The sequence below is a fragment of the Phocoena sinus genome, chromosome X (assembly GCF_008692025.1).
Source record: "Phocoena sinus isolate mPhoSin1 chromosome X, mPhoSin1.pri, whole genome shotgun sequence".
Lineage (NCBI taxonomy): Eukaryota > Metazoa > Chordata > Mammalia > Artiodactyla > Phocoenidae > Phocoena > Phocoena sinus.
Window position 1 is genome coordinate 32427200 of NC_045784.1, and position 27120 is coordinate 32454319.

Sequence of the window (27120 nt, forward strand, 5' to 3'; positions counted from 1 at the left end):
TATTTTCTCCAGTTCATTAGGTTGCCTTTATATTTTGTTGATGATTTCCTTTACTGTGCAGAAGCTTTATTTCAGTTTGATGTAGTCCCATTTGTTTATTTTTGCTTTTGTTGCTTTTCCTTTTGGTGTCAGATTCAAAATATCACTAAGACCTATATCAAGGAGTTTACATAAGCCTGTGTTTTCTTCTAGGAGTTTTATGCTTTTAAGTCTTATGTTCAAGTCTGTAATCTATTTTGAGTTAATTTTTGTGTATGATGTAAAATAGTGATCTAGTTTCATTCTTTTGCATGTGGCTGACCAGTTTTCCCAGAACCACTTACTGAAGAGACTGTCAGTACCACATTGTATATTCTTGGCTCCTTTGTTGTAAATAATTGACCATATAAGTGTGAATTAATTTCTGGGCTCTCCATTCTTTTCCATTGATCTATGTATCTGTCTTTATGCAAATACCATACTGTTTTAATTACTCTAGCTTTGCATTGTTTGAAATTGGGGAGTGTGACACAGCTATGTTTACCCATCTCATTTTTCAAATGGTTTTTATTTTCCTTTCTCTTTCTCCTCTCTTTCTGTTAATTTCATTAAACATGTGTTGGTCCATTTAAGTGTATACCATATATATGTGACTGTTTATTTTTCTTTTTCTCTCTGTTTTCAGACTGCAAAATCTCTATAAATCTTGAAGTTTGTTAATTCTTTTTTTTCCTGCCAATTCAAATCTCTTGAGCCCCTCTAGTGATTTTTTTTATATCTGTTATTGTTGTTTCCAAATCCACAATTTCCATTTGGTTCTTTATTAATTTCATTCTGTTTTGATATTCTCTATTTGATGTTACATTGTCATCATGCCTTCCTTTACTTCTGTAGTCATAGTTTCCTTCGTTTTTGAAGACATTTACAATGGCTATTTTGAATTAGTGTTCTGTTAAATATGGTAGTTGATCACTCCAACAGGCAGTTTTTCTTGCATGCCTCTTTTATTGTTTCTCTGCTTGTTTCATAATTGTTATGTTGGAAACTGGACGTTTTTGAAAATATATTGAGTTCTGGTCCCACTTCCCACAGGATTGTTAATGTTGTTTGGTTGTTTGTTTACTGAGTAGCTGGCTTATTTTAGTGATGTCTACTCCCCATTCCCCCGTCCCCCCCCCCAAAAAAAAAACCCACATACATAGTGTGAACCTTCTAATGTTGCTTCTAGGGGATACAGCCTTGGGTATGCTCACAGTCACTCTGAGTTAACAGTGGTTTTGGCAGGGCTTTCTTTGACTCTCTGTGTCTCTGTCCACACCTAGCTATTAAATTTCCCTAATTCCAATGCTATGGAAGGCATAAATTGCTCCTCAGGCCAATTCAATCAAATCCAGGTCCTTTGAAATAATAATTTGTTAGGTCAGTGTTTGGGATTTATTCTGTCCCCAGGAGGGCTCCTCCCAGTGGTCTCTTGCCCCAGGTTTCTCCAACAAACTAGCAGGGATCCTCCCAATTGCCTTTCACTACAACTGCACTATTTTTTATTTTTTTGGCTGTGTTGTGTCTTCATTGCTGCACGCAGGCTTTCTCTAGTTGCAACGAGCAGGGGCTACTCTTCATTGTGGTGCGTGGGCTTCTCATTGCAGTGTCTTCTCTTGTTGTGGAGCATGGGTTCTAGAGCGCAGGCTCAGTAGTTGTGGCGCATGAGCTTAGTTGCTCCACGGCATGTGGGTTCTTCCTGGACCAGGGCTCGAACCCGTGTCGCCTGCATTGGCAGGTGGATTCTTAACCACTGCACCACCAGGGAAGCTCCACCTACACTATTTTTAAGGGCACCCTTGATCTTCACGTTTTTGAAAATGGAATCAGTTCCTTTGTGAAGAGATTAAGAACTATATGCTTTAAGGTCAGCTTCTCCCTCTAGGCAAAATCTCTGAGCCACAGCTCTCTTGGTGGAACGGGGGACACTGGTACACTTTTCTTGGAGAATCAGTCCCACATTAGGAGCTGAGTGCTAGGTGGGATGGGGGACAGTAGCTTCAGGTCTTCCTGGCTTGCTTCTTCCAGCATAGATCCACCACTTTATAAGGTAGGGCAATGGCAATTTCACATCCATGTAGAGCCTGTGGTCCATGTTTTGATGCTGGGCAGAAGAAGGGAACCCCTTGGCTCCTCTTAGCTGCATTTGCCCAGAACTTAGCCTTAGCAACGTGTACTTGGGGCAGGATGAGAAATGTTGATGTCACACATCTCTCAGAAAGATAGTTCTTTATCTGGGAGCTAGGAGAGGAATGAGCCCTATATTCTTAGCTGTACTTGTCTGGAGTAGAGTTTATGTCTTAATTGGGTGAGGAAGGAGGAGGAAGAGAGTGGTCTTGGTTCAAGTGCCACAGACTGCATCTTTTCTTACTGAATTTAGTAAATATTACTGAAGAGGTGTGTGTTTTTTGTTTTTTGGGTTTTTTTTTTTTTTTGCTATATGCCCTCAAGATCATTTCCAGAGAGTTTATATAGTTGATTTTTATATTTTAACTCATTTCCCTGGTAAGTAGTCCATGGAGCTCTCATGCTGTCATGCTGGAACAATGTTTGCTTTAAGTTCTATTTTGTCTGTTATTAGTATAGTCACTCCAGTTCTCTTTTTTTTTTTTACTGTTTGCGTGGTAGTTTTTGTTTGTTGGTTTGTTTAATTCTTTTGTTCCCAGTCTGTTTGTGTCTTTGAACCAATGTTTGTCTTTTTTCTAAGCTATTTTTTCCATTTTGTCAATCTCTGCCTTTTGATTAGAGTGTTAATCCCTTTACAATTAATGTAATCTCTGATACAGTAGGGTTTATGTCTGCCATTTTGATACTTGTTTCCTATAAGTCCTGTGTCTTTGTTCATCTCTTTCTTTATTACTACTTGATTTTGTTTTAAATATTTACTTTTAGTGTGCCTTTTAAAATTTTTGTTTCTTTTACTGTATGTTTTCTTAGTTTTTTTCTCAGTAGTTATCCTGAAGATTATAATTAGCACCCTAATATAAAATAATCTAGCTCAGATTGATACCAATTTAATTTCAGTATAATTCAGAAACTTTGCTTCAGTGTATCTCCTTTCCCTAGCCTGTTGTTAGTGCTATTATTGTTATACCCATTACATCTTTATAAGTTATAAGCCCTTAAAACAGTTTTACATTTATTGTCTCACACTATTTTATTTTAAATCAGAAAGGAGAACAAAAAGGATTGCAAATAAAGTACATTTATAGCCTATTTGTTTTATGTATTTATCTATGTAGTTACCTTTACCTATGCTTTTTATTTCATCATGTGGTTTAGAATTAACTTCTAGTGTTCTTTTCCTTTAGCCTGAGGAAATTCTGCTAGTATTTCTTGTAGGGTAGGTCTGTTAGCAATGAATTCTTTCATTTTTTTGTTTGTTTGGTAATATCTTAATTTTTCCCTAATTTTTGAAGGATAGTTTTGCTGTATATAGTATTCCTTATTGATAGTCTTCTTTCAGCATACTGTATATACATCATCCAATTGCATTCTGTTCTTTAGGGTTTAAATGGGAATTCTATTGTTAATCTTACTGAGGAGCAACATAGGTATTGAGTCAATTTTGTTCTGCTTCTTACTGTGTCTGGGCCTTTCAATGACTTGACTCTTATTGTCTAGCTATGGATCACCTTGGGTTTATCTTGCATAGAATTTTTTGTACTTCTTAGATGTGTAAATTAATATTTTTCATCAAATTTGGGAAGTTTTCATCATTTATTTCTTCACATTTTCTGTCTGCCTTTTTCTCTTTTCAGGATTCTGATTAGGCTTATGTTTGTCTGTTTGAAGGTTTCCCACAGTTCTCTGAGGCTCTGTTAATTTTTCTTCATTCTTTTCTCTTTCCATTCTTTAGAATTAACCATTTTACTTGACCTATCTTCAAGTGTACTGGTCCTTTTGCCACCTCAAACCTGCAGTTGAGTCCTTCTAGTGCTTTTTTATTTCAGGTATTGTACTTTCTAAGTCCAGAATTTATAATTAGTTCTTTTGTATAATATCTCTTTATTGATATTCTTTATTAATTGTCTCCATAAGTGGGGTTGAAGGTCTTTGACATATTTTGGGTCTCTACTAAGCTATGGCGACTCTGCCTATGGGCATCTTGTCCCCAGATCTTCCTTTTATGCTTTGTCAGGCTCTTATTTGATCCAGTTGCTGTTGCAGCCTCAGGCATAATTGCTACTGATTGTTTTCAACTAACATCTTGGGGATAGGTGTTTTTCTTTGAGTCAGTTTGATTAAAGACAACACGTTGCATATTGAGCTCTTCGAGGGTACTGTGAGATGGGTTACACAGGAACAATGATCAGGGATGGATGGGACTTTTTTGAAGAGCTCCAGTCTCAGTCTGTTCCCTCCTGTGGCTGCAAGCCTGAGCATTTTTTACAACTACCTTGGTTGCAAGGCTGTTAGTTTTCAAGGCTACTATAGAGCTATGGAAAGGTGGAGGGAGAGTTACAACATAAAAGTTACAAGGCCACAAACTACCGTTCTTGCCAAGGTTTGTCAGCTTTTCTTGAATAAACACTACTTAGATTGCTGCAAGCCTTTCTTTAGTGAACTAGAATTCTGAAAAAGTTAATTTGGACAAATTTTTCCAGTGTTTTTGTTGCTTTTATACAGTAGTGAATATATAGTCGTTCTAAACCATTCCCTGCTTTTCTTTTTCTGGTGGCCTGGTTTTATTATTTAAAATATTTGGGTTGTTTTTGTTTTAGATTATACTCGTGCTTCTCAAAATGTCATCCTTGAGTCAGCAAAATCAACATCACCTGGGGGCTTATTAGAAAAACAGACTCTCAGGCCCACTCCAATCCACTTGAGTTAGAATCTGCGTTTAACAACATCTCCAGAGTATTTGTTTGTACATTAATGTTGGAGCAGTGCTGGTCTAAGTCAAGATTACTCAGAGTTTAATCCATAGACAGGCTATTTTAAAAACACCTGGAGATCTTGTTTTAAATGGAACCCATGCCAGACTAAGTCAGAATTCATGCAAATAGAAGCTTGGGAATCTGCATTTTGAACAAGCACTCGGATAATAGTAATGCACATTGAAGTATGAGAACCACTGATTTAGAAACTGCAGTAATGAAACAGGATCTTTTTCCATTTTAATGACAGTTTATATTTCATTTTACAATTAATATGTCTATTTTGAGGAAAGCATGTTCATTGTAATTAAGCAGGGACTTTTCAAACAAGCATACAGAATGCTATTTTATCTCAAAATGGTACATGTATAGTATATGAAAAATCTAATATTATAGTGGTTTAGTTTTTTATTTGTGTGTCAAGTAATATTATCCGTGTGATTGTTTTTTAGCCAGAACAAATTATTACCGAAATAAATTGCCCAATGATTCACCATGGATTTATAGAAATAAAAGGAAACATTATGTTTTGTGCCTCATAATTTTATGATATTTAAATGAGAATTTAGTGTATGACTTTATGTTTAAATTGCTCTCTGGAGAGGAATTATTCCTACATTTGCGTAACTGTAACTTTACAGTGATATAAGCAAATCTGCTAGTTTGATACATAGCTTGCATTGTTCATAGTTTACATTTTACTACAGTTAATTTTGTCTGTTTAAAACTTTTTATTATTTAATATTTATAAAATTCCTTACAACCCTTATATGAAGGCACCAGAAATATCAAGTTAAAACAAAAGGACAAAAACTGATGTCAACATTCAAATGTTAGGATATATAAATGTGTTGCAGTTTAGTTTGTATATGTGTGTTTGTGAATGTGTGTGTGTTTTAAGACTAAAACATTTGATTAATTTTATTACTGATGTGTTTTTCATTGTAAAGCTAGTATTATAAGATATTAATAACTGTTACATAATAAAAAAGGTTTCCTTTAACAAATCAAGTTTGGATAAATCTGTTCTTAACAATATTATACAGATTCTGTTCAACTCTGCAGGAGGGATTAGGCATTCCTGACATGACTCTTCATGATATCTTTCACCTGCCGTTAGAGTATCATTTCTCTAGATTGTGGGGAGCTGAGAGGATAACATATTCATGTTTGTACGTTCCAGTACCTAATCCCACACCTAACACACAATGGAGTCTCCAAAACTGTTTCTTGAAGGAATGAGCATTATTATATAGGAAGGACGGAATTTCTGTGTGATTCCAGATGATGGCATGGTTATTAATGCACTGATTTAACTAGGTACCCAAATCTCATGTCCAATCCTGAAAGAAATGTTTCTCTTTTCTGGAAATAGGATTAGAAATTATTAAATGTGTATAACTCTGACAGTGTATTAAGACCAGTGTGTAATTTCCTCTTTCTTTCTGGAATATAATTTGGGTGGTCATTTTTGCTCTAAATTTCCTTGTTATGAGAATTCAGTGTTCACTTTCCATATAAAAATAGCATTTTTTACCTATTTCCATTCCAGATCTTTTCTTTCTAGCATACGTTTTGAGTTGAAGAATGAGAGCACATGGACTTTTTGAATTGTAATTTATTCTGATTCTAATTATAGTTTATGAATGATGAAAATATTTAAAAGAAGAATGTTTTTGTGGTCATCTGAAATTTGTTACAGTAGAATTCAAAATAATCCTTTTTTCATTTATTTTAGTGTCATTTTTGTGGAATCCTCAACATTTATCTCTTTGCCATCCCAATTAACTGAAGTTGGAGAATTTGTTGACCACGTGAATGATGGGTAAATGTCTATATATTTTATGCTCATAATTATCTGAGGCAAATTTCTGAGAAATTAGCATTCAAGTAAACTTGTTATATAATTACATAATAGTTTTCATTTATTTGAAATATTTAATTTATATTATATTATATATATATAATTTATATTATTCACACTTATTCTCTTTATAAATTTCTAGGTTTATGTGCATGAAAACTGAATACATATGCACTTTATTAAATGCAGTGGATTCTCATTATTCATGGTAGTTATTTTCTATAAAGTTGCCATAAACACTCAGTTAGTGAATATTGCACCATTACTCCGAGGAGAAGTATATTTAACCACATAGATTATAATTGTAAATCCTAAAAACAACCTATCCTGGTAATTCCACTTTTTTTACTTTACACAGAGAAAATGAAGTTCAGAAGTGTTAAATGACTTGCCTGAGGCAGTCCCACTAACAGGTATAAGCGAAAGGTTTTAAAGCCTGTCCTCCTGACCTCAGAGCTAGAGCGGCTTTGTGCTTCTTTTTTTTTTTTTTTAATTTATTTATTATTTATTTGTTTTATTTTGGCTGCGTTGGGTCTTCATTGCTGCGCGCGGGGCTTTTTCTTTAGTTGCGGTGAGCGGGGGCTACTCTTCGTTGCGGTGCGCGGGCTTTCTTATTTCAGTGGCTTCTCTTGCTGCAGAGCACAGGCTGTAGCGCATGGGCTTCAGTAGTCATGGCTCTCAGGCTCTAGAGTGCAGTCTCAGTAGTTGTAGCACACGGGCTTAATTTCCCCGTGGCATGTGGGATCTTCCTGGACCAGGGATTGAACCCGTGTCCCCTGCATTGTCACGTGGATTCTTAACCACTGAGCTGCCAGGGAAGTCCCTCGGCTTGCACTTCTGTACTTGTGTACTACCCGCTACTGTCTCCATCCTCTGCTTATCTATGCTGGAAAACTGAAATAGAAAAGCCCAGTGTCACCTTATTTGACCTCAGCTGGGAACTTGTGTGACCAGCTACTGGAACTTTCCACCGTTCTCCACATGCCTGCGAACAATTCTGAAAGTGCCATGAGTATTGATTTGTGGGTTACAAATCAATTTTAGTGAGGAGGTGAATTTGCAAAAATGGAATTGGTGGATAATGAGGATTGACTGTATTTAAGCTTATTTGACCCATGTTATGAAGTCTGTATTTAGTTTAGAAAGGAACTTTGACTTCTCAATAGAAAAGTAGAATTTTTTAAAGTTAGATTGCCTCATATGTCTCATCTGCTTTAAACTATAAAATAGCTATTTAAAGTGAAGTAGAATAAAACAGTGTTATAAAGGTTGAAGAAAGTCAGGCAGAAACAAAATAATGCAGGTTTCTATTATAGAAGTGCATTTGACGTTACTACTGTGTTGTTTAGTTTATTTTATACCATTGTCTCTGTGTAATGCTTGACAGCATCAGTGTCATCCTTTTAGCTGCAAAAATATTGCAAGAGGCAAGGATTTGGCAGTGTTGATACATTGGAGCTATAAAAGCAGCATTATAGATATCATAGGAATGCAGTATTGTAAGCATTTATGTTAATTTCTTTGTAGTGTGAAATGCTAGTATTGGCAAAAAAAACTTCGGTAAACAGTTCTCCTGGATTTTTTTTCAGTCCCTTGCTTCTTGATCAAGAAGTTGCTTTGTGGTCACAGATTTTGCCTGAATGGCTTTGAAACAATTTCTTCACATTAATTGCAAATAATTTATAGTATCACGTAATTAAACTAGAGTCAAATCTCAAAGAAATGCTGTAGGTATCTGTGAGCAGAAGTAACTCAAAGTGGATCTGTTTAATGAAGAGCAAGAATAATGAGTCTACCTTCATAATTTGGAACACAATATGGAAATTCTGTATCCAGATTTTAATATGATTTTTCTTCATGCACTGTTCTGAAATGGTTTTAGTTAGACCCAAAGTTCCAGAATTATTGAAGCCATAGAATCTCAAACTACAGGTAAAGATATCTTTTTAAGTTATGCCTTTCAAATCAAAAACAAAATAGAGTCCAACAAGTATGAAAGCATTTGTAATTTAATTTAGGAAAGGAAAGGAAACTTTGGAAATACTCATGCAAAATAATTCCCAATTCAGCGTGAAGTATCGCTTAAGAAGTGTGTCTATCACAGTCTCAAACTTTATTGATCATTATTTCTCATATAGTCTCTTCCATTTGTATTTATAATACTGTACTGTCTTAGTTCTTCTCTCAAGTCTTCCTGTGAGGAAAGAAACAAGATGCAGTAACATTGAGTGTTGGGTCAGGGAGAACATAGAGTAGTCAGGCTTCGGCAGATTAGCTCTCAAAGAAAAATTCAGAGCCGTTAATTTAAAAGGATCGCAGATTTACTCCTGTGCACCTCTTTAAGACTGTCTCCAGATCAAAGGCAAGGGTGAGACAAAGGCGAAAGCCACACAGTTCTCAAGGAAAGGGCTGGTCCTTGGTATGTCATTTCAGCATTGACATGGATTGAATACTGAGCCCCAAATCCATATGTTGAGTTGTGATAGAATAGTCTCAAGTTCACCAAAAAGCTTGCTTTTCTGACAATTCTGAACAGATTTATTAGAAGCATTACTGTGGCTCCTTCTTCTAGGGTCCTGACTGCTTTCTGTGTAACACCTCCAGGCTCCGGTTCATGTAACAGGCAAGCCTTTATTCATTTTCTCAAGGATCAGCTGAAGTATCCAGAGCTCCAGCAATCAAGTCCACTTTATAGGCAGCAGAAAGGATAAGAGTGTGCCCTTTTTCTGTTAGGGAAGCTTCCCAGAAATACCACATAGCACTTCTGCTTGTAGCCATTGATCCAATCTTAATCAGATGACCAACCCTAGCTGGAAGGAAGACTGAGAAACTGCCCTTCTCCACATACATATCAAAAGAAAATGAGGGTTTTGTCAGGGAGGAGGGAAGGACCAGAGGTTATTGGGATAGGCAACCAACAAGTTCCACCGTGAGGGGAACACAAAAGAGTGTTTTTCTTCCAAATAACACGACGTTATCTAATATTTCATCAATCTGGCTTCATCAGCATAATGAGGCCTTTTGATCTTTAAATATAATCTTAATAAAACAATACTTAATAATGTGACACATCCTGTTTTTATTAAAGCTCTCCTTAATAAAATCTGTCTTGAACAGATTTCCAGACACAAAATTTAAGAACATGCATTTCAATCATGACCAGAATGGAAGTCTGGTGCAGTACCTCTATGATTAACTTTCATATGTAATACACGATATAATAAGTATTACATTATCTCAGTAAAGCCCTGGTCTGGTCTCTAGGTTTAATCATCAAGGTAACATAAGAGAACAAGAAAATGTTTTTAAAAATCTCCATAAGCTAACTGGATTATTTTTAGATCTTTGTTACAAATATCCTTGTTTTCTTCTTTTAGGCTCATGGTAATATTGCACTTCCCCACTAATGTTGAAGTTATCCATGAACACATAACTCAATCGGCCAATGACATGTGAGAACTGCTGACTGTTTTTTCCAGGTGGTAGCTTTAAGACCCAGTGAGCAATTTTTCTTGTCCCCTCTCCCTGCCACAGTTATTAGAGGCACATTTAGAAATGGAGGCCTCCTTCACCAAAGATCACTACATGTGTGAGCAAGAAATAAACTATTGTGTTAATCCACTGAGATGTGGAGTTGTTACTGTAGCATGACCTAGCGTATACTAACTGATACTCCTCTTCAGAGTCACTTCTGTTAATATCTCCCCACATGATAAATAACCTCTTCTCAAATGAGCTGTAAAGTGCTGAAATTATCTTTTAGATGGCATAAAAAAGGATCTCCTATTTAAAAATGTAAAATGTCTCTGTAAACTGGTCTTCTTAAGCAACAGATACATATAAAACAACACAGTTGAAACCACATGGATGAAGAAACTTTATGTTCATCACATATTTTACTTTATGTGAACATGATCCCTGAGCATAAGCAAGAGTAGTTAAGAAGTTTTTATTCTAATTAAATCCCAAGGATTATCAGAAAGGATCAGGACAGGAGACTGATTTTAGCCGCACTTTAAAATTGAGTGATGGATCAGCAGTGCTCAGAAATGGGCAATTTGTAAATAATTTCCTACAGTGATATGACTTGCAATTTTTTTCCAGCAATTTTGAATTACTTATCACTCAATAAATTTTTACTAAGTGGCACCTTAAGTACTGTTCTTAGTACTGGAGAAATATTGGGATAAATAAGTCACAGATTCTGGCCCTAAAGTTGCCAACCATCAAGCAGAGAAGAAGAAAAAATCTACACAAATGGAAGCAATTGTACAGGGCAGAATGCATTCAGTAGTATGTGTTATACCAAAAAATAATATATATATGTGTGTGTATGCTCTGTGAGCTGATTGGCAAGGAATATCACTATGTAGATATTTTTGAGATCTTCGTGAAAGATAAAACATTGAAGGAGAAAAATGAGGTCCTAGTAACCTTTTTTCCATGTGTACACCATGTTCTCCTTTATCATATACAAATTGGGATCTGAAATATGAGTATGATCTTGACGGCCAGAATCTAAAGCAGGGGCAGAACTTTCCTACAAATATCCTACAAATATAGAAATATCATAGGAAGAGGGAATCGCAGAAGCATTGGGGGGAGTGGGGGACAGGCAGGCAAGGGGAAGTACAAGGCATATGCTTATAAATATGGACTATAGGGTCAGCATAGGAAAGTGTGAATTCAAGTTGAAGAGGTATTGAAGTGTTTATCATTCTGCTTTGTACTTATTTCTTGTAGAGCTACTTTGCATGACAGACTGGATACTCTGTGAACTGAGGGGTTTCATCATTTGTCATTGTTCCCAGTATAGCTTGGCCCAGAATAGCCACCCAAATGAAAGAAGGCCCTGGTAGAGAGATGTTTCTGAGTCTTGTTTAAAAAAAAAGCTGGGTTCTGGAAAGCCATGATTTTAAAATATTTCATTCTGCTACACTGAATAATTAGTAACAGTTAGAATTAGGCAAGTCTGTAAGGAAAGCAGAGTGAATCAAAAACCAGATGTATATACTAAGAGTAACAATCTGCCATGATCCTCTTGCTCTCGATTAGGGTTTCATATGAGGTTTTAATGTTGTCAAGCTCTTTGGTAGTCTTATGAAACCTATTCTACTTCACAGAATAGTGTTTTATAAATACATAAAATAAGATACAAGGATTACAGAGTGTCTTAATCTACTTGGGATGCCATAACAAGATACCATAGACTGGGTGGCTTAAACAACAGAAATTTATTTCTCACAGTTCTGGAGACTGAAAAGTCCAAGGTGCCAGCAAGTTAGGTTTCATTCTGAGGCCTCTTCTTTTGACTTATGGGTGGTGGCCATCTCACTGTGTGCTCACATGACCTCTTCTTTGTGCACACATGGAGAGAGAGGTTGAGCTCACTGGTGTCTCTTTCTGTAAGGATGCTAATTCTGTCTTATTAGCACCCCACCCTTATGATGTTATTTAACCTTGATTCCCTTCCAATATGCCCTCTCTCCAAATGCAGTCATTTTGGGAGTTAAGGCTTCAACGTATGAATTTAAGGGTGACACAGTTCAGTCCATAGCATAGAAGAAGGTAATAGTCTAGAGGATTATCAAAATATTTAAAGATCATTTGCTCTTTGGTTTGGATGCAGCCCTGAATGCTAACCCAGAAGTATGAAAGCTTATAATAAAGATCTTCCTTCCCTGTTGGAGAAGCTTGAGAAGGAAGCCATTCTTGGAGCTGATTTATTCATGCCCTGACTAGAACCAGTTCAATATCGTTTTGATTATTTTAGCTTGAAAAGAGCTGTATTGCCACTATTGCAGAGGAAAAAGTAATGCCATCCCATCCCACCTCATAAGTAAGTTCTACTCCCTGACTTTGGCCTACTACTAAATTAGCAGAAAATATTCCATTGCTTGATCTACAGTGTTTTGTATAATTTTAGCCTCTTTTGATGCTATTCTTCCTTAAGACCAAGGCTTTGAAATGCTCCCTCTGCCTTAGCTTCAACAATAATCAATGAGCATTTGGGAAAGTGATAGCATGGATTGAGGTATGGGGATTAACAAAAACGTAAGTGAATTGTTTTCTTTTCTGTCTTTGGAACATGCAAGATACTGGTTTTGTAATCAAATTGGGTTTGTCATCAAATTTCTAGGGTCAAGAACATTGATCAGGTAAATTAGAATTTTCCTGAGCCAGATTATTTTATTAACTTATTTTCTGATGTCTCTGAATTAATCATGACAATCATTAGCTTTATGAGCAAGTCAATCAAATTCTTAGATCTGTAAATTATTTTTATTTGTCTTTACCATAAATAGTACAGGTAACTCAGTTTTTCTGGGTTTGAGACTTTGAGGATAAGACAACTCTGATTTATTCAAAAAGGTACTTTCATTAGCTGTTCTCCAACAAAATAGGTAAAGAAAAGAAAAAGGAGACGAAGCCCAAATTGTTCTGCTTTTCTATTCACTATGAAAAAACAAAAATGACTGAAGGTCTAGTGATTGCAAGTATTGAACAAAATGAGGTTTGGAGATTATCTGAGCATTTTAATCAGGCATTCTACCCAGAGTTCCATTATCAAAGAGATGGCATCAGAGCGGTACATTGAGAAATAAGCATTCTTTGTTGTTCTTTCCACTCTTTGTATTGTCTCTCTTATAAATGCTAAAATATCCATCTACTATGTCTGTCATAGCCTTTAGGGATCTATCAAATGCTCAAATGACATAAAAGTATTAAATGTTCTTTTTAAAAAAGGGAATTACTGGGCTTCCCTGGTGGCGCTCGTGGTTGAGAACCTGCCTGCCAATGCAGGGAACACGGGTTCGAGCCCCGGTCTGGGAAGATCCCACATGCCGCGGAGCAACTGGGCCCGTGAGCCACAACTACTGAGCCTGCGCGTCTGGAGCCTGTGCTCCGCAACAAGAGAGGCCGAGACAGTGAAAGGCCTGCGCACCGCGCACCGCGATGAAGAGTGGACCCCGCTCGCCGCAACTAGAGAAAGCCCTCGCACAGAAACGACGACCCAACACTGCCAAAAATAAATAAATAAATTTATAAAAAAAAAAAAAAAAAAAAGGGAATTACTGAAACCAATAGAATGCCTGTGAGTAGAAGTAAAGCACAGAATAATGACAAGAGGTGGTAAATAACCTTATTAAGAATGTGGTGTAAAGAAAAGACAGTGTTTGGAGAAAAGGAATGGATATGGTTGGAAGAACATTACTTAGAAATAGTATATTTTTACAGCATCAAACTCAAACAAATCAGCTGGCAAGGTGAGAAAATACGGGATTTTTATATTCTCAGAAAAAAATCAGGCAAACAATGTCTTAGAGCCTAGGTCCTAATTGACAGCAAAATAATCGTGAATACCAAGAGGAGCAATTTGGAGAAAATTGATGGGTTCTGGAAGACATGGAACCTTCCAAGGGAGGCCCTTGCTTCAGACTGTGATTGGCTAATTTTCAGAAGTGCAACAAGAGATTAAACAGCTGCCCAAGTCTCCTTCTACCTTTATGAGAAAGAAACAAATGTGGGAGCAGTTAGCTTAGAGAAGAGAATTTTTCAAGAAATCAGGTTCTAGAACCATTTTTGGAGAGACTGCCTAGGTAGTCCTAAGTTGAGACACCCTCCTTTGGAGTCTGAGGATTTGGGTTTTTATTATCAGCTGTTTACTTCTCTACAGTATTTGCAAGTAAAAAGGAATTGTTTTTACCAATTTTTTAAAAAAGCAATGGTGAAGATATAAATGATTTTTCTTATTTTTAAAATTTCTAACACGATATAAATGTAAAAATGATCTTGGAAATACATCTGTGGTCTTTGCATATCATATTGTAGGTAGCCATAATTTTTAAGGATGTGTAAAAGATTGAATTAAGATAGAATATTGTTTTTGAGTCTTGTTTGTGCTGTTGATGTTGTCTTCCTGTTCCCTTACGACAGCGGTGCTGTGAATAGCAGTGAACATGATGTTGCTGAGGGCTGTTCCCAGGCCCCAGATGCCTTAAAAACCTGTGAGTGCTGCAAATAAAAGCTTTTATCTTTTTGCATATCTTATTTTTATATATAGAGCATAATATGAAATGAAGTAGTAAATGCGACTATAGACAGAACGGTAAGCCCTGGGGATTGCTAGCCACATGGGAGCCCGAGGTGTTGGTCCTCAGCTTTTTCTGCACCATGACCCTTTGGAAAACTCTGTCCACATCTTGCCTTTCACTGCTGAGTCTTAGTTTCCTCGCCTGTACAATGAATGTATTTCAATAAGGGACCTTTATGTTTCCTTTGGCTTATTCTGAACTGTTTAAACCTATTTAGGTGACAGGTCTCACCATGTTTAAAATGTTAAGCAGAAGACAGATTTACTTTGTTTTATGAAATAACTATAGATTTAGAAAATGTGGATAGAATGATGGATAAGAAAATGGATATGGGGATGTTCTGGTGATCTCTAGCTACAGAACAAATCACCTCAAATGTAGTGGTATTAAATAACAAAAATGCATTATATTTTTATCTCTCACACTTCGGAGGTGACTGGCCTCAGCTAGGTGACTCTTGCTCAGGGTCTCTCAGGCAGTTGCTGTCAGATCGAGGGTGGGGCTATTGTCTTGGACGCTTACATGCGGCCTGTCTATGTGGCCTTGGCTTCTTCACAGGATGGCAACTTGGTTCTAAAAGCAAGTGAACCAGGAAGGAGAGATGATTAGGAAGAAGTTGTATTACATTTTCTGATCTAGTATCAGAAGTCATACTGCTTGATTTTGCTGCATTCTAACATACTGTCCGTTAGGATCAGGTCACTAAGACTGGCCCACCGTATCTCCACATTCAAGACAGTATTGAGGGGGCTTCCCTGGTGGCGCAATGGTTGGGAGTCCGCCTGGCGATGCAGGGGACACGGGTTCGTGCCCCGGTCCGGGAGGATCCGACATGCCACGGAGCGGCTGGGCCCGTGAGCCATGGCCGCTGAGCCTGCGCGTCCGGAGCCTATGCTCTGCAGCGGGGGAGAGAGACAGTATTGAGGAGTTTGTGGATATGTTTTAAAAACCAACAAAAAGATAAAACTATAAACAGTCCTTTATTTCCAGTTTAAGTTGTCTGTTACACCCTGTAATTTGAATCATTGCATAGTCCACAAAAAAGCTGAAGATTTTGGAATGATCTCTTTGCTATTTATTTTTATATGTATATCTAGGCTAATTTTAAACACTAGTGAAGTTCCTTTTGTTTTTTAAGGAATCTTTAATAGAGGGTCATAATTACACATTTTTATTATGTCAAGCTTGGGCTGGGTTCCCCCATACTTTCATTAACAAATGCATCATCTAATTTTGTGTGCTAATGCTTTGAACATTTTAAAAATTCATCCTCAAACTCTAATCACTAATTGAAACAGCTGCTTTTTGAACAGTACTTATGAAATGATACGTAAACAAGCCCTACTTCATGTTTTGGCAGTAATTAAGTCCAATTTCATCAAAGAGTTCTTCTGCTCTACACATACTCTTCACCTGGGAGCGAAAGGGACTTCAAGCCTGGAGGTCTTCTTTCTCCCCTTTGGCATGCACACCCGCTACTGTGTCATCATCCTCAGTGACAAAAAGGTGAGAATGGAACTGTGGTGTGTGTTTTCATCAAGGGCTGGCACTTTAATGGAATAACCAATGCAGGCAACTTGAAGGCAGCTGAAGACTATAGGAATGTAGATAACAATGTCAGCCCTCTAGTTGCTAAACAAAGATTTTATCCTCAAGAATAAGCAAAGAGTTACACTAGTTGTAAATTTTATTGGGTTGGCCAAAAAGTTCCTTCGGTTTTAAAGTAAAAATAAAAGGCACATTTTTCATTTTCACCAAGAACTTTATTGAACAATGTATTCACCGTTTTGTTCCACTACCTTCTGCCGTTTTTCAGGCAACTTCATAATTCCATCTTCCCAAAACTTTTTTTTTTGCTGTACGCGGGCCTCTCACCGTCGCGGAGCACAGGCTTGGGACGCACAGGCTCCGCGGCCATGACTCACGGGCCCAGCTGCTCCGCGGCATGTGGGATCCTCCCAGACCAAGGCACGAACCCGTGTCACCTGCATTGGCAGACAGACTCTCAACCACTGCACCACCAGGGAAGCCCATCTTCCCAAAACTTTTTATCTTTTTGAGCCGAGAACTGTTCCAGGTGCCTTTTACAGTCTTACAGGGAACTGAAATTTTTTCCATTAAGAGAATTTTGTAAAGACCAAAATAAATGTAAATCCGAAGGTGCAATGTCTGGTGAATACGGCAGATGAATCAGAACTTCCCAGCCATGCTATAACAGTTTTTGCCTGGTCATCCAAGAAACATGTAGTCTTGTGTTATCCTGATGGAAGATTGTGCATTTTCTGTTGACTAATTCTGGATGCTTTTCACTGAGTGCCGCTTTCAGTTGGTCTGACTGGGAGCAGTACTTGTTGGAATTGTTTGGTTTTCCAGAAGGAGCTCATAATAGAGGACTTCCTTCCAATCCCACCATGTACACAACATCACCTTCTTTGGATGAAGACGGGCCTTTGGTGTGGTTGGTGGTGATTCATTTTGCTTGCCCCACGACCTCTTCCGTTCCACACTGTTGTACAATATCCACTTTTCATCGCCCATCACAATTTGTTTTAAAAATGGAACTTTTTTGTTACGTTTAAGTAGAGAATCACATGCAGAAATATGGTCAAGAAGGTTTTTTTTGCTTAACTTACATGGAACCCAAACATCAAAGCAATTAACATAACCAAGCTGGTACAAATGATTTTCAACAATTGATTTGGATATTTTGAGTATGTCGGCTATCTCCCGTGTGGTATAACGTTGATTGTTCTCAATTAATGTCTTGCTTTGATCACTATCAACTTCAACTGCTCTACCCAACCTTGGAGCATCGTCCAGCCAGAAATCTCGAGCACGAAACTTCACAAACCACTTTTGACACGTTCGATCAGTCACAGCACCTTCTCCATACACTGCACAAATCATTTTTTTTGCATTACAGTTGTGTTTTTACCTTTCTTGAAATAATAAATTGTAATATGCCAAAAATGTTGCTTTTTTCTTCCATCTTCAATATCAAATTGGCTACACAAAAATTCACCAATTTTGATAAGTTTTTTTTTTTTAACGCACTCTGATATGACAGCTGTCACAATACAATCTAACAAAATTGTTTCTAATGAAGTTAAAGACAACTAAGCACTTACTAGAGTCATCTTATGGAAAAAACCAAATGAACCCTTTGGCCAGCCCAATATAATGGTTGGATAAGGAAGTCCCATGGGCGCAGAGTGGAGGCAAGCCTGACCTGCTGGGCCCTATCTGTGTCAGTTATCTATGGCTGTGTAACAAGTTGCCAAACATGGGGCTTAAAACAATCCGTGTTTATTATATCACATTTTCCATGGATCAGAGATCCAGACATGACCTAGATAGGTCCTCTGTTTTAGGTCTGTCAAGTCTTCAATCAAGGGATTGGCCAGTGCTGGGTTCTCCTCAGAGGCTCAATTGAGGAAGGAGCTGCTTCTAAGCTCTCTCAACTTGTTGACAGAATTAATTTCCTGGCTCTGGGATCCATGCATCTTGCTTCTCTAAAGCCAGGGAAGGAGAGAGCCAGGGAGAGGAGAGGAGGCAGGGGAGGAAGGAGAGAGACAGAGACAGAGACAGAGTGAGAGAGAGAGAAAGAAAGAAGACAGGCTTAGAGGAAACGTTTTACGGCATTATTCCCTTCGAGAAAGACACTGCCATGTGTTGATTTGAGAAAGGAATTTATAACCTCCAGGAGATAGTCCCAAATGTTTAAGTTATGTGTCAATTATGTACTATATTGAATGCATGTTCAATGAAATAATGGTAACTGGAAAGAGGTATTATATTGACCTGTTTTCTATAGGATTATTTACACCTGAAAAATAGTATAGCTTCTTAAACATGTAAAAAATAGTTTAATTTTACACTGAAAATTACCATTCAGGAAGAAAAAATGCTATTTTATAGTAATGCTAAATCTTGTTCTTCATTTCTTTTAAAAAAGTTTAGGATTTAACTGAATTCATCTATATCAAAATTTGTGAAAAATAATAGCTATAGGTTGACCAATAGTTAAATAAAATGTTTCACAATCCCTTTTTTTATATCAATTTATTATATAGCCCTAGAAAAATGCTAGGGTTAATTCTCAATAGCATGGTAAGGAGTTTGATTTTATTCTTCAAATTTTTTTTTTTTTTTTTTTTTTTTTGCCCACACCTCACGGCTTGCGGGATCTTAGTTCCCCAACCAGGGATTGAACCCAGGCTCTCAGCAGTGAAAGCACCAAGTCCTAACCACTGGACCTCCAGTGAACTCCCATTATTCTTTTAATTAGACTATTCGAGTATTAATCTTTACTTCCATAAATTTTATCTAAATTAATCAAAATATAATTACACTTAACGTGGCATCTCAGTTTATTAAAAGTCTTTTGATTACATATATTTTGTTCTTATCAGAAAAAATATTAAGAAAAACAATGATCATGAAATTATATTGCCATCAATTGAGAAATAATGCCCCTAAAGTATTGCATTGAATTATAATTACTTAAGTGGGGAAACACATCTATTAATTTACACATTCAATTTTATTGCTAATTATATTGAAAAATGCAATTACACGCTTAAATAGATAATCAAACATCCAAGTCCACCTAGTTAGCTCCTTTTCTTATTGAATGTGTGATAACTGCCTTGCCATTAAGAACCACCTGTTGAAAACTGTAAAGTAATTAGGCCCCAATTTGATAGCTGTCCAAGTGTAAAACAGAAACGTTTCTACTAAAACTGCTATCAAGGGTCAGCCATTTGTTTCATTTTGGTTGTTCCTTTTGAACTTTCAAATAAAACGAAATGACGTATGTAATAGCTGTTTGAAAGTAGAAACAGTTTTACAAAACTTCCATCAGTGTTCATAGAAATTCCTCAATTAGGGGAAAATCTACAGAAGCCCTAAAAATTCATGCTCTTAAATGTAGAAATCCAAAGAGATTTCTGCTCATGTGTAGACAGGGGCAGATTGAATGGAGGAAGCTGGAGCAAAATCATGACCCAGTCCCTGAGGAAATGCACTTTCCGGGAGGAGGGGTTGACAGACACCCACAAAGAGCACACAAACACTGCACAGCACAAAGCCATGTACTGACACAACCCTGGGACTCTGTCTTCACAGTGGTGCCCGTGTGAACATCTGCTCTGTGTAGTCCTACGTTCCAAAGTCGGAAACCACCCAGCATTGCTGGGATCATCCTTATGAGAGAGGCAGGGGGATCAGGCAGGGATCCTTGATGTGGGGCCTGGGTTAAGAGTGGACTCCATCTGTAGCTACTTACTGTGGCCTGACCAGCCCTTTTCCATCAACACATGAGCCTTTTTATTGAACCACACCAGACTCCTTCTCCCCCCCAGTAGATTTATCTTCTAGTCCTACATTGTCCTTTTATTGTCTACAGAATTTGGTCAAAACAAATAGAAACCAAAGTCCATATCTTGCTGACTTGAGTAAATGGGAGTCAGCATCCCTGAGCAATTTATGCAATGCAGATTGGTCCTGTTCCACACCAAAGAGAGCTCCAGCCTTGCCAGGTCAAATCAAGAGTTGAGAGGGCGACGGTGCCCACTGCCTGGTAGAAGACCCCACAAGGTCTTCTTGTTGATTTATGGTTTACAACAATTTAGTCTAAGGCCGTGCCATACCAGTTGTTAAATATATTGTATGGGGCTTTCCTGGTGGCGCAGTGGTTGAGAGTCCGCCTGCCGATGCGGGGGACACGGGTTCGTGCCGCGGTCCGGGAAGATCCCACATGATGCGGAGCGGCTGGGCCCGTGAGCCATGGCCGCTGAGCCTGCACGTCCGGAGCCTGTGCTCCGCAAAGGGAGAGGCCACAACAGTGAGAGGCCCGCGTACCGCAAAAAAATAAATAAATAAAAATGTGTGTGTGTATATATATATATATATATATATATATATATATATATAGTATGTCACTCTGTCCATCTCCCTTAGATTTGTGTAAATAAGTGGAACCCCTCGCGTGACTTTTTGCACTGTCACTCGTCTCATTCTCCCTCAGTCTCTCTGTCTCTGCTGATGCAGAGATTAAGCTGGCAGTCTCTGTTATGTATATTTGTAACTATTCTGCAATCAGTGTGCAACTTTTTCAATCACAATTTAAGATGCAGACTTAAATAATACTGATTTTTGTGTAATTTTACAGACTGTCAAGGTAAAAACCTTAAATTATATTATGCTAAAATCTTTGTATAATTTAACATTTAGGCAAACTAACTTCAGTTTTATGAAAGTTTTTTTTTTTTTTTTTTTTTTTTTTTTTTTTTTTTATGTGTTACGCGGGCCTCTCACTGTTGTGGCCTCTCCCGTTGCGGAGCACAGGCTCCGGACGCGCAGGCTCAGCGGCCATGGCTCACGGGCCCAGCCGCTCCGCGGCATGTGGGATCCTCCCAGACCGGGGCACGAACCCGTGTCCCCTGCATCGGCAGGCGGACTCTCAACCACTGCGCCACCAGGGAAGCCCGAAAGTTATTTTTATAGCTGGAGGGACCGAGTATTATTTGCGGGCGGTTTCTTTTATTTTCCATGATTTTTAACAGCAAGCCACATTTCATTCGCCCTTTGATTTTTCTTTCGATTTGTTACAACTGCATTTTTTTTTTTTTTTCTATTGGTAACTACACTCCTTCCCACAGGCCATACCCCTGATTTGTTCCCTGGGAAACAGAGAGATGAAATCCCGTCTGGCTCATAAACACTTTGAAACATTTATTAACCACAGGATGCCTGCTGGCAGTATGGTGGCAGGTTAGGTGAACTTTGAAGTTTTCACCAATGTGGTGAATGTTCTCAAATATATGCATAGTTTGAGCCCCTCCACACTTCAAGGCCTTCTCCTGCTTCACCTACCTTCCTTACCCCTGTTACTGTGAAACCATCAGCATACAATAAGCACTGCAGCCTTTTTCAAGCAAACTATGAGAAGAAAATCTGAAAATGAGAATTTTGTACCCAATGGTAGTTATTTATTTTGGGGGGTCTCCTCTGGGCTCCTTATCAATGATACAACCAATTAGTCTGTAAAGATTCCACATATCTCTGGGGTACCAGTATATTAGCTCCAGAGGACTGCACTTCAAATGACATCTAAAATATGAGGAAACAGTAATTCCTATTTTCCCAAATCCATGTTAACTTTATGGACCCTCTCATCCTTTTGTTTTTACTGAGATATAATTGACAGATAACATTCTATAATTTTGAGGTGTACACCATGTTGGTTTGATACATTTCTATATGGCAATATGATTACCAGTCACGTTAGCTAATGCCTTTATCACATCACGCAATTATTGTTTCTTTTTGTGTTGAGAACAACTAAGATCTAGTGTCTTAGCAACTTTGAAGTTTATAAAATACTAATTTTGACTATAATTACTGTGCTATGCATTAGATCTCTCGAACTTATTTATCTGATAGTTGCAGGTTTGGAACCCTCTCCTTCTTGAAGGAAACGGTAGAATATGGAGTATGGCTTATTGTAAGTTAAAATTTGACACCCTTATTGTAAGTTAAAATATGACACCCTCAAGCTATTTTCTCAGTAATTTCGTTTTATCATTCAGTTCACTCCGCCCAACACAGTTTAATTCACCAACTGTATAAAGCCAATTTTCTAGGTATGGAGAGAGTGAACACACAGAAAAGGCAAGAACACAACTCAAGGGACTTACATTCCAGTGGAGAAAACAAACTTGCACAAGGCTGGCCCAGCTCACACAGAAACTTTGTGTTAATTTGAAGTAGGTGCTCCCTCCAGGTTTACAAAAAATGCTTGCTGAACATATGGCACATTCATGAGAATTAGAAAAATGCATTCCTTCCTTCGATGGCTGCAACCTTATGCTGGGACGACCTTGCCCTCAACAAGATGCCCCTTGCAAGATATACTCTTTTCTTGTGTGTGTCGTGTCCTGGAACATGTCCACTCATTTCTATAATATAGATTGTGACCATTTCTAGAATAGAGGGAAGAATGCATAGCAGAGGCAGGGATAATTGATTAATTGAGGTGTTTGGTTAAGATGGGTGAGTAGAAATTTGCCAATAAACAGAGTTTGGGGAGAGAAGTGTGCTCAGGAGAAGATTCTAAGAACATTAGGTAAAAGAACTAAGCATGAAATTTCATGAATACTTGAATTGCCAATTCTGAGCATGGAATGTTGGAAATGACAGAAAATGGATTGGATGGGTAAGTCAGACTGATAATGAGGAGGGCAGTGAATTTTAAGTTGAATAACTTAATTTATTAATATTATTATTATTATTGAAAGCGGGAACCCAATAGAAGGTTTTGAGCATAGGCGTGATCTGATTTCATTTTGTTTTAGAAAGCATCTCTGGAGCCAAAACAGAGAGTAAATTAAGAGTTGGAGACAGAAACTGGAGACCGAGAGACTGGCTAGGAGACTCCTGCAGTCTATTACACTACTCCACACACCTCCATTTTCTACTGCCCTCTGCTTTTCACTTACCACCAATCAAATAGAGAAAAGGATGTGAGAAGCAATGGGGAAAGAAGAGGTGATGATGTCGGATTTGGGGGAAAGAAGAGGGGACAAGAGAGAACTGTGAAGAATATTGTTATAAAGATCAATCTTAATGGCAGTTTCAGTGATGTTCACACTTGAAGGGAAAGCAAATTTTCATTTATCAATACTTGCAGAGCAAATTGGTGGCAAAAAATTTGAATAGAAACTTCTGAAAAATATGGTGATAAAGGCAAAGAGAGATTGTTAATCTCATTGCCACAGTAGCTTCTAGAGTCTAGGCCCAGCTTCCTGTTTTTTTGAGAGATGTTTTCCTACAATATACCATGTGCTTTTATCAATCAGTTCGTATTTTATGCCATTTAAATATATGTTGCCTCCTCAAAATGTCTGTGGAATAATCGCTGGGGCATGCAATTAACAGTGTGTTAAAACAGTGTTTAAAAAGTTGAAATTTTTAGTGCAGGCAAATAAATCTTTTCATATGCCTTCTTCTCACCCTCACTGAATCTTCAACCTCCATCATTCTATGAAAAGTAGTATTTTTTTTTAACATCTTTATTGGAGTATAATTGCTTTACAATGGTGTGTTAGTTTCTGCTTTACAACAAGATGAATCAGTTATATATATACATATGTTCCCATATCTCTTCCCTCTTGCATCTCCCTCCCTCCCACCCTCCCTATCCCACCCCTCCAGGCGATCACAAAGCACCGAGCTGATCTCCCTGTGCTATGGGGCTGCTTCCCACTAGCTGTCTACCTTACGTTTGGTAGTGTATATATGTCCATGCCTCTCTCTCGCTTTGTCATAGCTTACCCTTCCCCCTCCCCATATCCTCAAGTCCATTCTCTAGTAGGTCTGTGTCTTTATTCCTGTATTACCCCTAGGTTCTTCATGACATTTTTTTTCTTAAATTCCATACATATGTGTTAGCATATGGTATTTGTCTCTCTCTTTCTGACTTACTTCACTCTGTATGACAGACTCTAGGTCTATCCACCTCATTACAAATAGCTCAATTTCGTTTCTTTTTATGGCTGAGTAATATTCCATTGTATATATGTGCCACATCTTCTTTATCCATTCATCCGATGATGGACGCTTAGGTTGTTTCCATCTCCGGGCTATTGTAAATAGAGCTGCAATGAACATTTTGGTACATGACTCTTTTTGAATTATGGTTTTCTCAGGGTATATGCCCAGTAGTGGGATTGCTGGGTCATATGGTAGTTCTATTTGTAGTTGTTTTTTTTTTAAACATCTTTATTAGGGTATAATTGCTTTACAATGGTGTGTTAGTTTCTGCTTTATAACAAAGTGAATCAGCTATACATATACATATGTTCCCATATGTCTTCCCTCTTGCGTCTCCCTCCCTCCCACTCTCCCCATCCCACCCCGCCAGGCTGTCACAAAGCACCGAGCTAATATCCCTGTGCCTTGCGGCTGCTTCCCCCCAGCTATCTACCTTACTACGTTTGTTAGTGTGTATATGTCCATGACTCTCTCTCGCCCTGTCAAAACTCACCCTTCCCCCTCCCCATATCCTCAAGTCCGTTCTCCAGTAGGTCTGCGTCTTTATTCCCGTCTTACCCCTAGGTTCTTCATGACATTTTTTTCCCTTAAATTCCATATATATGTGTTAGCATACGGTATTTGTCTTTTTCTTTCTGACTTACTTCACTCTGTATGACAGACTCTAGGTCTATCCATCTCATTACAAATAGCTCAATTTCATTTCTTTTAAGGCTGAGTAATATTCCATTGTGTATATGTGCCACATCTTCTTTATCCATTCATCCGATGATGGGCGCTTAGGTTGTTTCCATCTCCGGGCTATTGTAAATAGAGCTGCAATGAACATTTTGGTACATGACTCTTTTTGAATTTTGGTTTTCTCAGGGTATATGCCCAGTAGTGGGATTGCTGGGTCATATGGTAATTCTATTTGTAGTTTTTTAAGGAACCTCCATACTGTTCTCCATAGTGGCTGAACCAATTCACATTCCCACCAGCAGTGCAAGAGTGTCCTCTTTTCTCCACACCCTCTCCAGCATTTATTGTTTCTAGATGTTTGATGATGGCCATTCTGACTGGTGTGAGATGATATCTCATTGTAGTTTTGATTTGCATTTCTCTAATGATTAGTGATGTTGAGCATTCTTTCATGTGTTTGTTGGCCGTCTGTATATCTTCTTTGGAGAAATGTCTATTTAGGTCTTCTGCCCATTTTTTGATTGGGTTGTTTGTTTTTTTGTTATTAAGCTGCATGAGATGCTTATTAATTTTGGAGATTAATCCTTTGTCAGTTGCTTCATTTGCAAATATTTTCTCCCATTCTGAGGGTTGTCTTTTGGTCTTATTTATGGTTTCCTTTGCTGTGCAAAAGCTTTGAAGTTTCATTAGGTCCCATTTGTTTATTTTTGTTTTTATTTCCATTTCTCTAGGAGGTGGGTCAAAAAGGATCCTGCTGTGATTTATGTCATAGAGTGTCCTGCCTATGTTTTCCTCTAAGAATTTGACAGTTTCTGGCCTTACATTTAGGTATTTAATCCATTTTGAGCTTATTTTTGTGTTTGGTGTTAGGGAGTGATCTAATCTCATACTTTCACATGTACCTGTCCAGTTTTCCCAGCACCACTATTGAAGAGGCTGTCCTTTCTCCACTGTACATTCCTGCCTCCTTTATCAAAGATAAGGTGACCATATGGGCGTGGGTTTATCTCTGGGCTTTCTATCCTGTTCCATTGATCTATCTTTCTGTTTTGTGCCAGTACCATACTGTCTTGATTACTGTAGCCTTGTAGTATAGTCTGAAGTCAGGGAGCCTGATTCCTCCAGCTCTGTTTTTCGTTCTCAAGATTGCTTTGGCTATTTGGGGTGTTCTGTGTTTCCATACAAATTGGGAAATATTTTGTTCTAGTTCTGTTTAAAATGCCCGTGGTAGTTTGATAGCGATTGCATTGAATCTGTAGATTGCTTTGGGTAGTAGACTCATTTTCACAATGTTGATTCTTCCAATCCAAGAACATGGTATATCTTTCCGTCTATTTGTATCATCTTTAATTTCTTTCATCAGTGTCTTATAATTTTCTGCCTACAGGTCTTTTGTGTCCTTAGGTAGGTTTATTCCTAGATATTTTATTCTTTTTGTTGCAATGGTAAATGGGAGTGTTTTCTTGATTTCACTTTCAGATTTTTCATGATTAGTGTATACGAATGCCAGAGATTTCTGTGCATTAATTTTGTATCCTTTCACCTTACCAAATTCATTGATTAGCTGTAGCAGTTTTCTGGTAGCATCTTTAGAATTCTCTATGTATAGTATCATGTCATCTACCAACAGGGACAGCTTTACTTCTTCTTTTCTGATTTGGATTCCTTTTATTTCCTTTTCTTCTCTGATTGCTGTGGCTAAAACTTCCAAAACTATGTTGAGTAAGAGTGGTGAGAGTGGGCAACCTTGTCTTGTTCCTGATCTTAGTGGAAATACTTTCAGTTTTTCACCATTGAGGACAATGTTGGTTGTGGGTTTGTCATATATGGCCTTTATTATGTTGAGGAAAGTTCCCTCTATGCCTACTTTCTGCAGGGTTTTTATCATAAATGGGTGTTGAATTTTGTCGAAAGCTTTCTCTGCATCTACTGAGATGATCGTATGGTTTTTCTCCTTCAGTTTGTTAATACAGTATATCACGTTGATTGATTTGCGTTTTTGGGGGGGGGGGTTGTGGTACACGGG

The 27120-nt window shown here is 37.9% G+C and overlaps 1 protein-coding gene across 1 annotated transcript in view; it reads left to right on the plus strand.

Annotated features, from left to right (window-relative positions):
* Window positions 1-27120, plus strand: part of CFAP47 (cilia and flagella associated protein 47) — a 533433-nt gene that overhangs the window by 298204 nt on the left and 208109 nt on the right. The window contains 3 exon segments of the mRNA XM_032618881.1: window positions 6637-6723; window positions 14701-14771; window positions 16219-16364. Coding sequence (XP_032474772.1) covers window positions 6637-6723; window positions 14701-14771; window positions 16219-16364 — 304 coding nt within the window.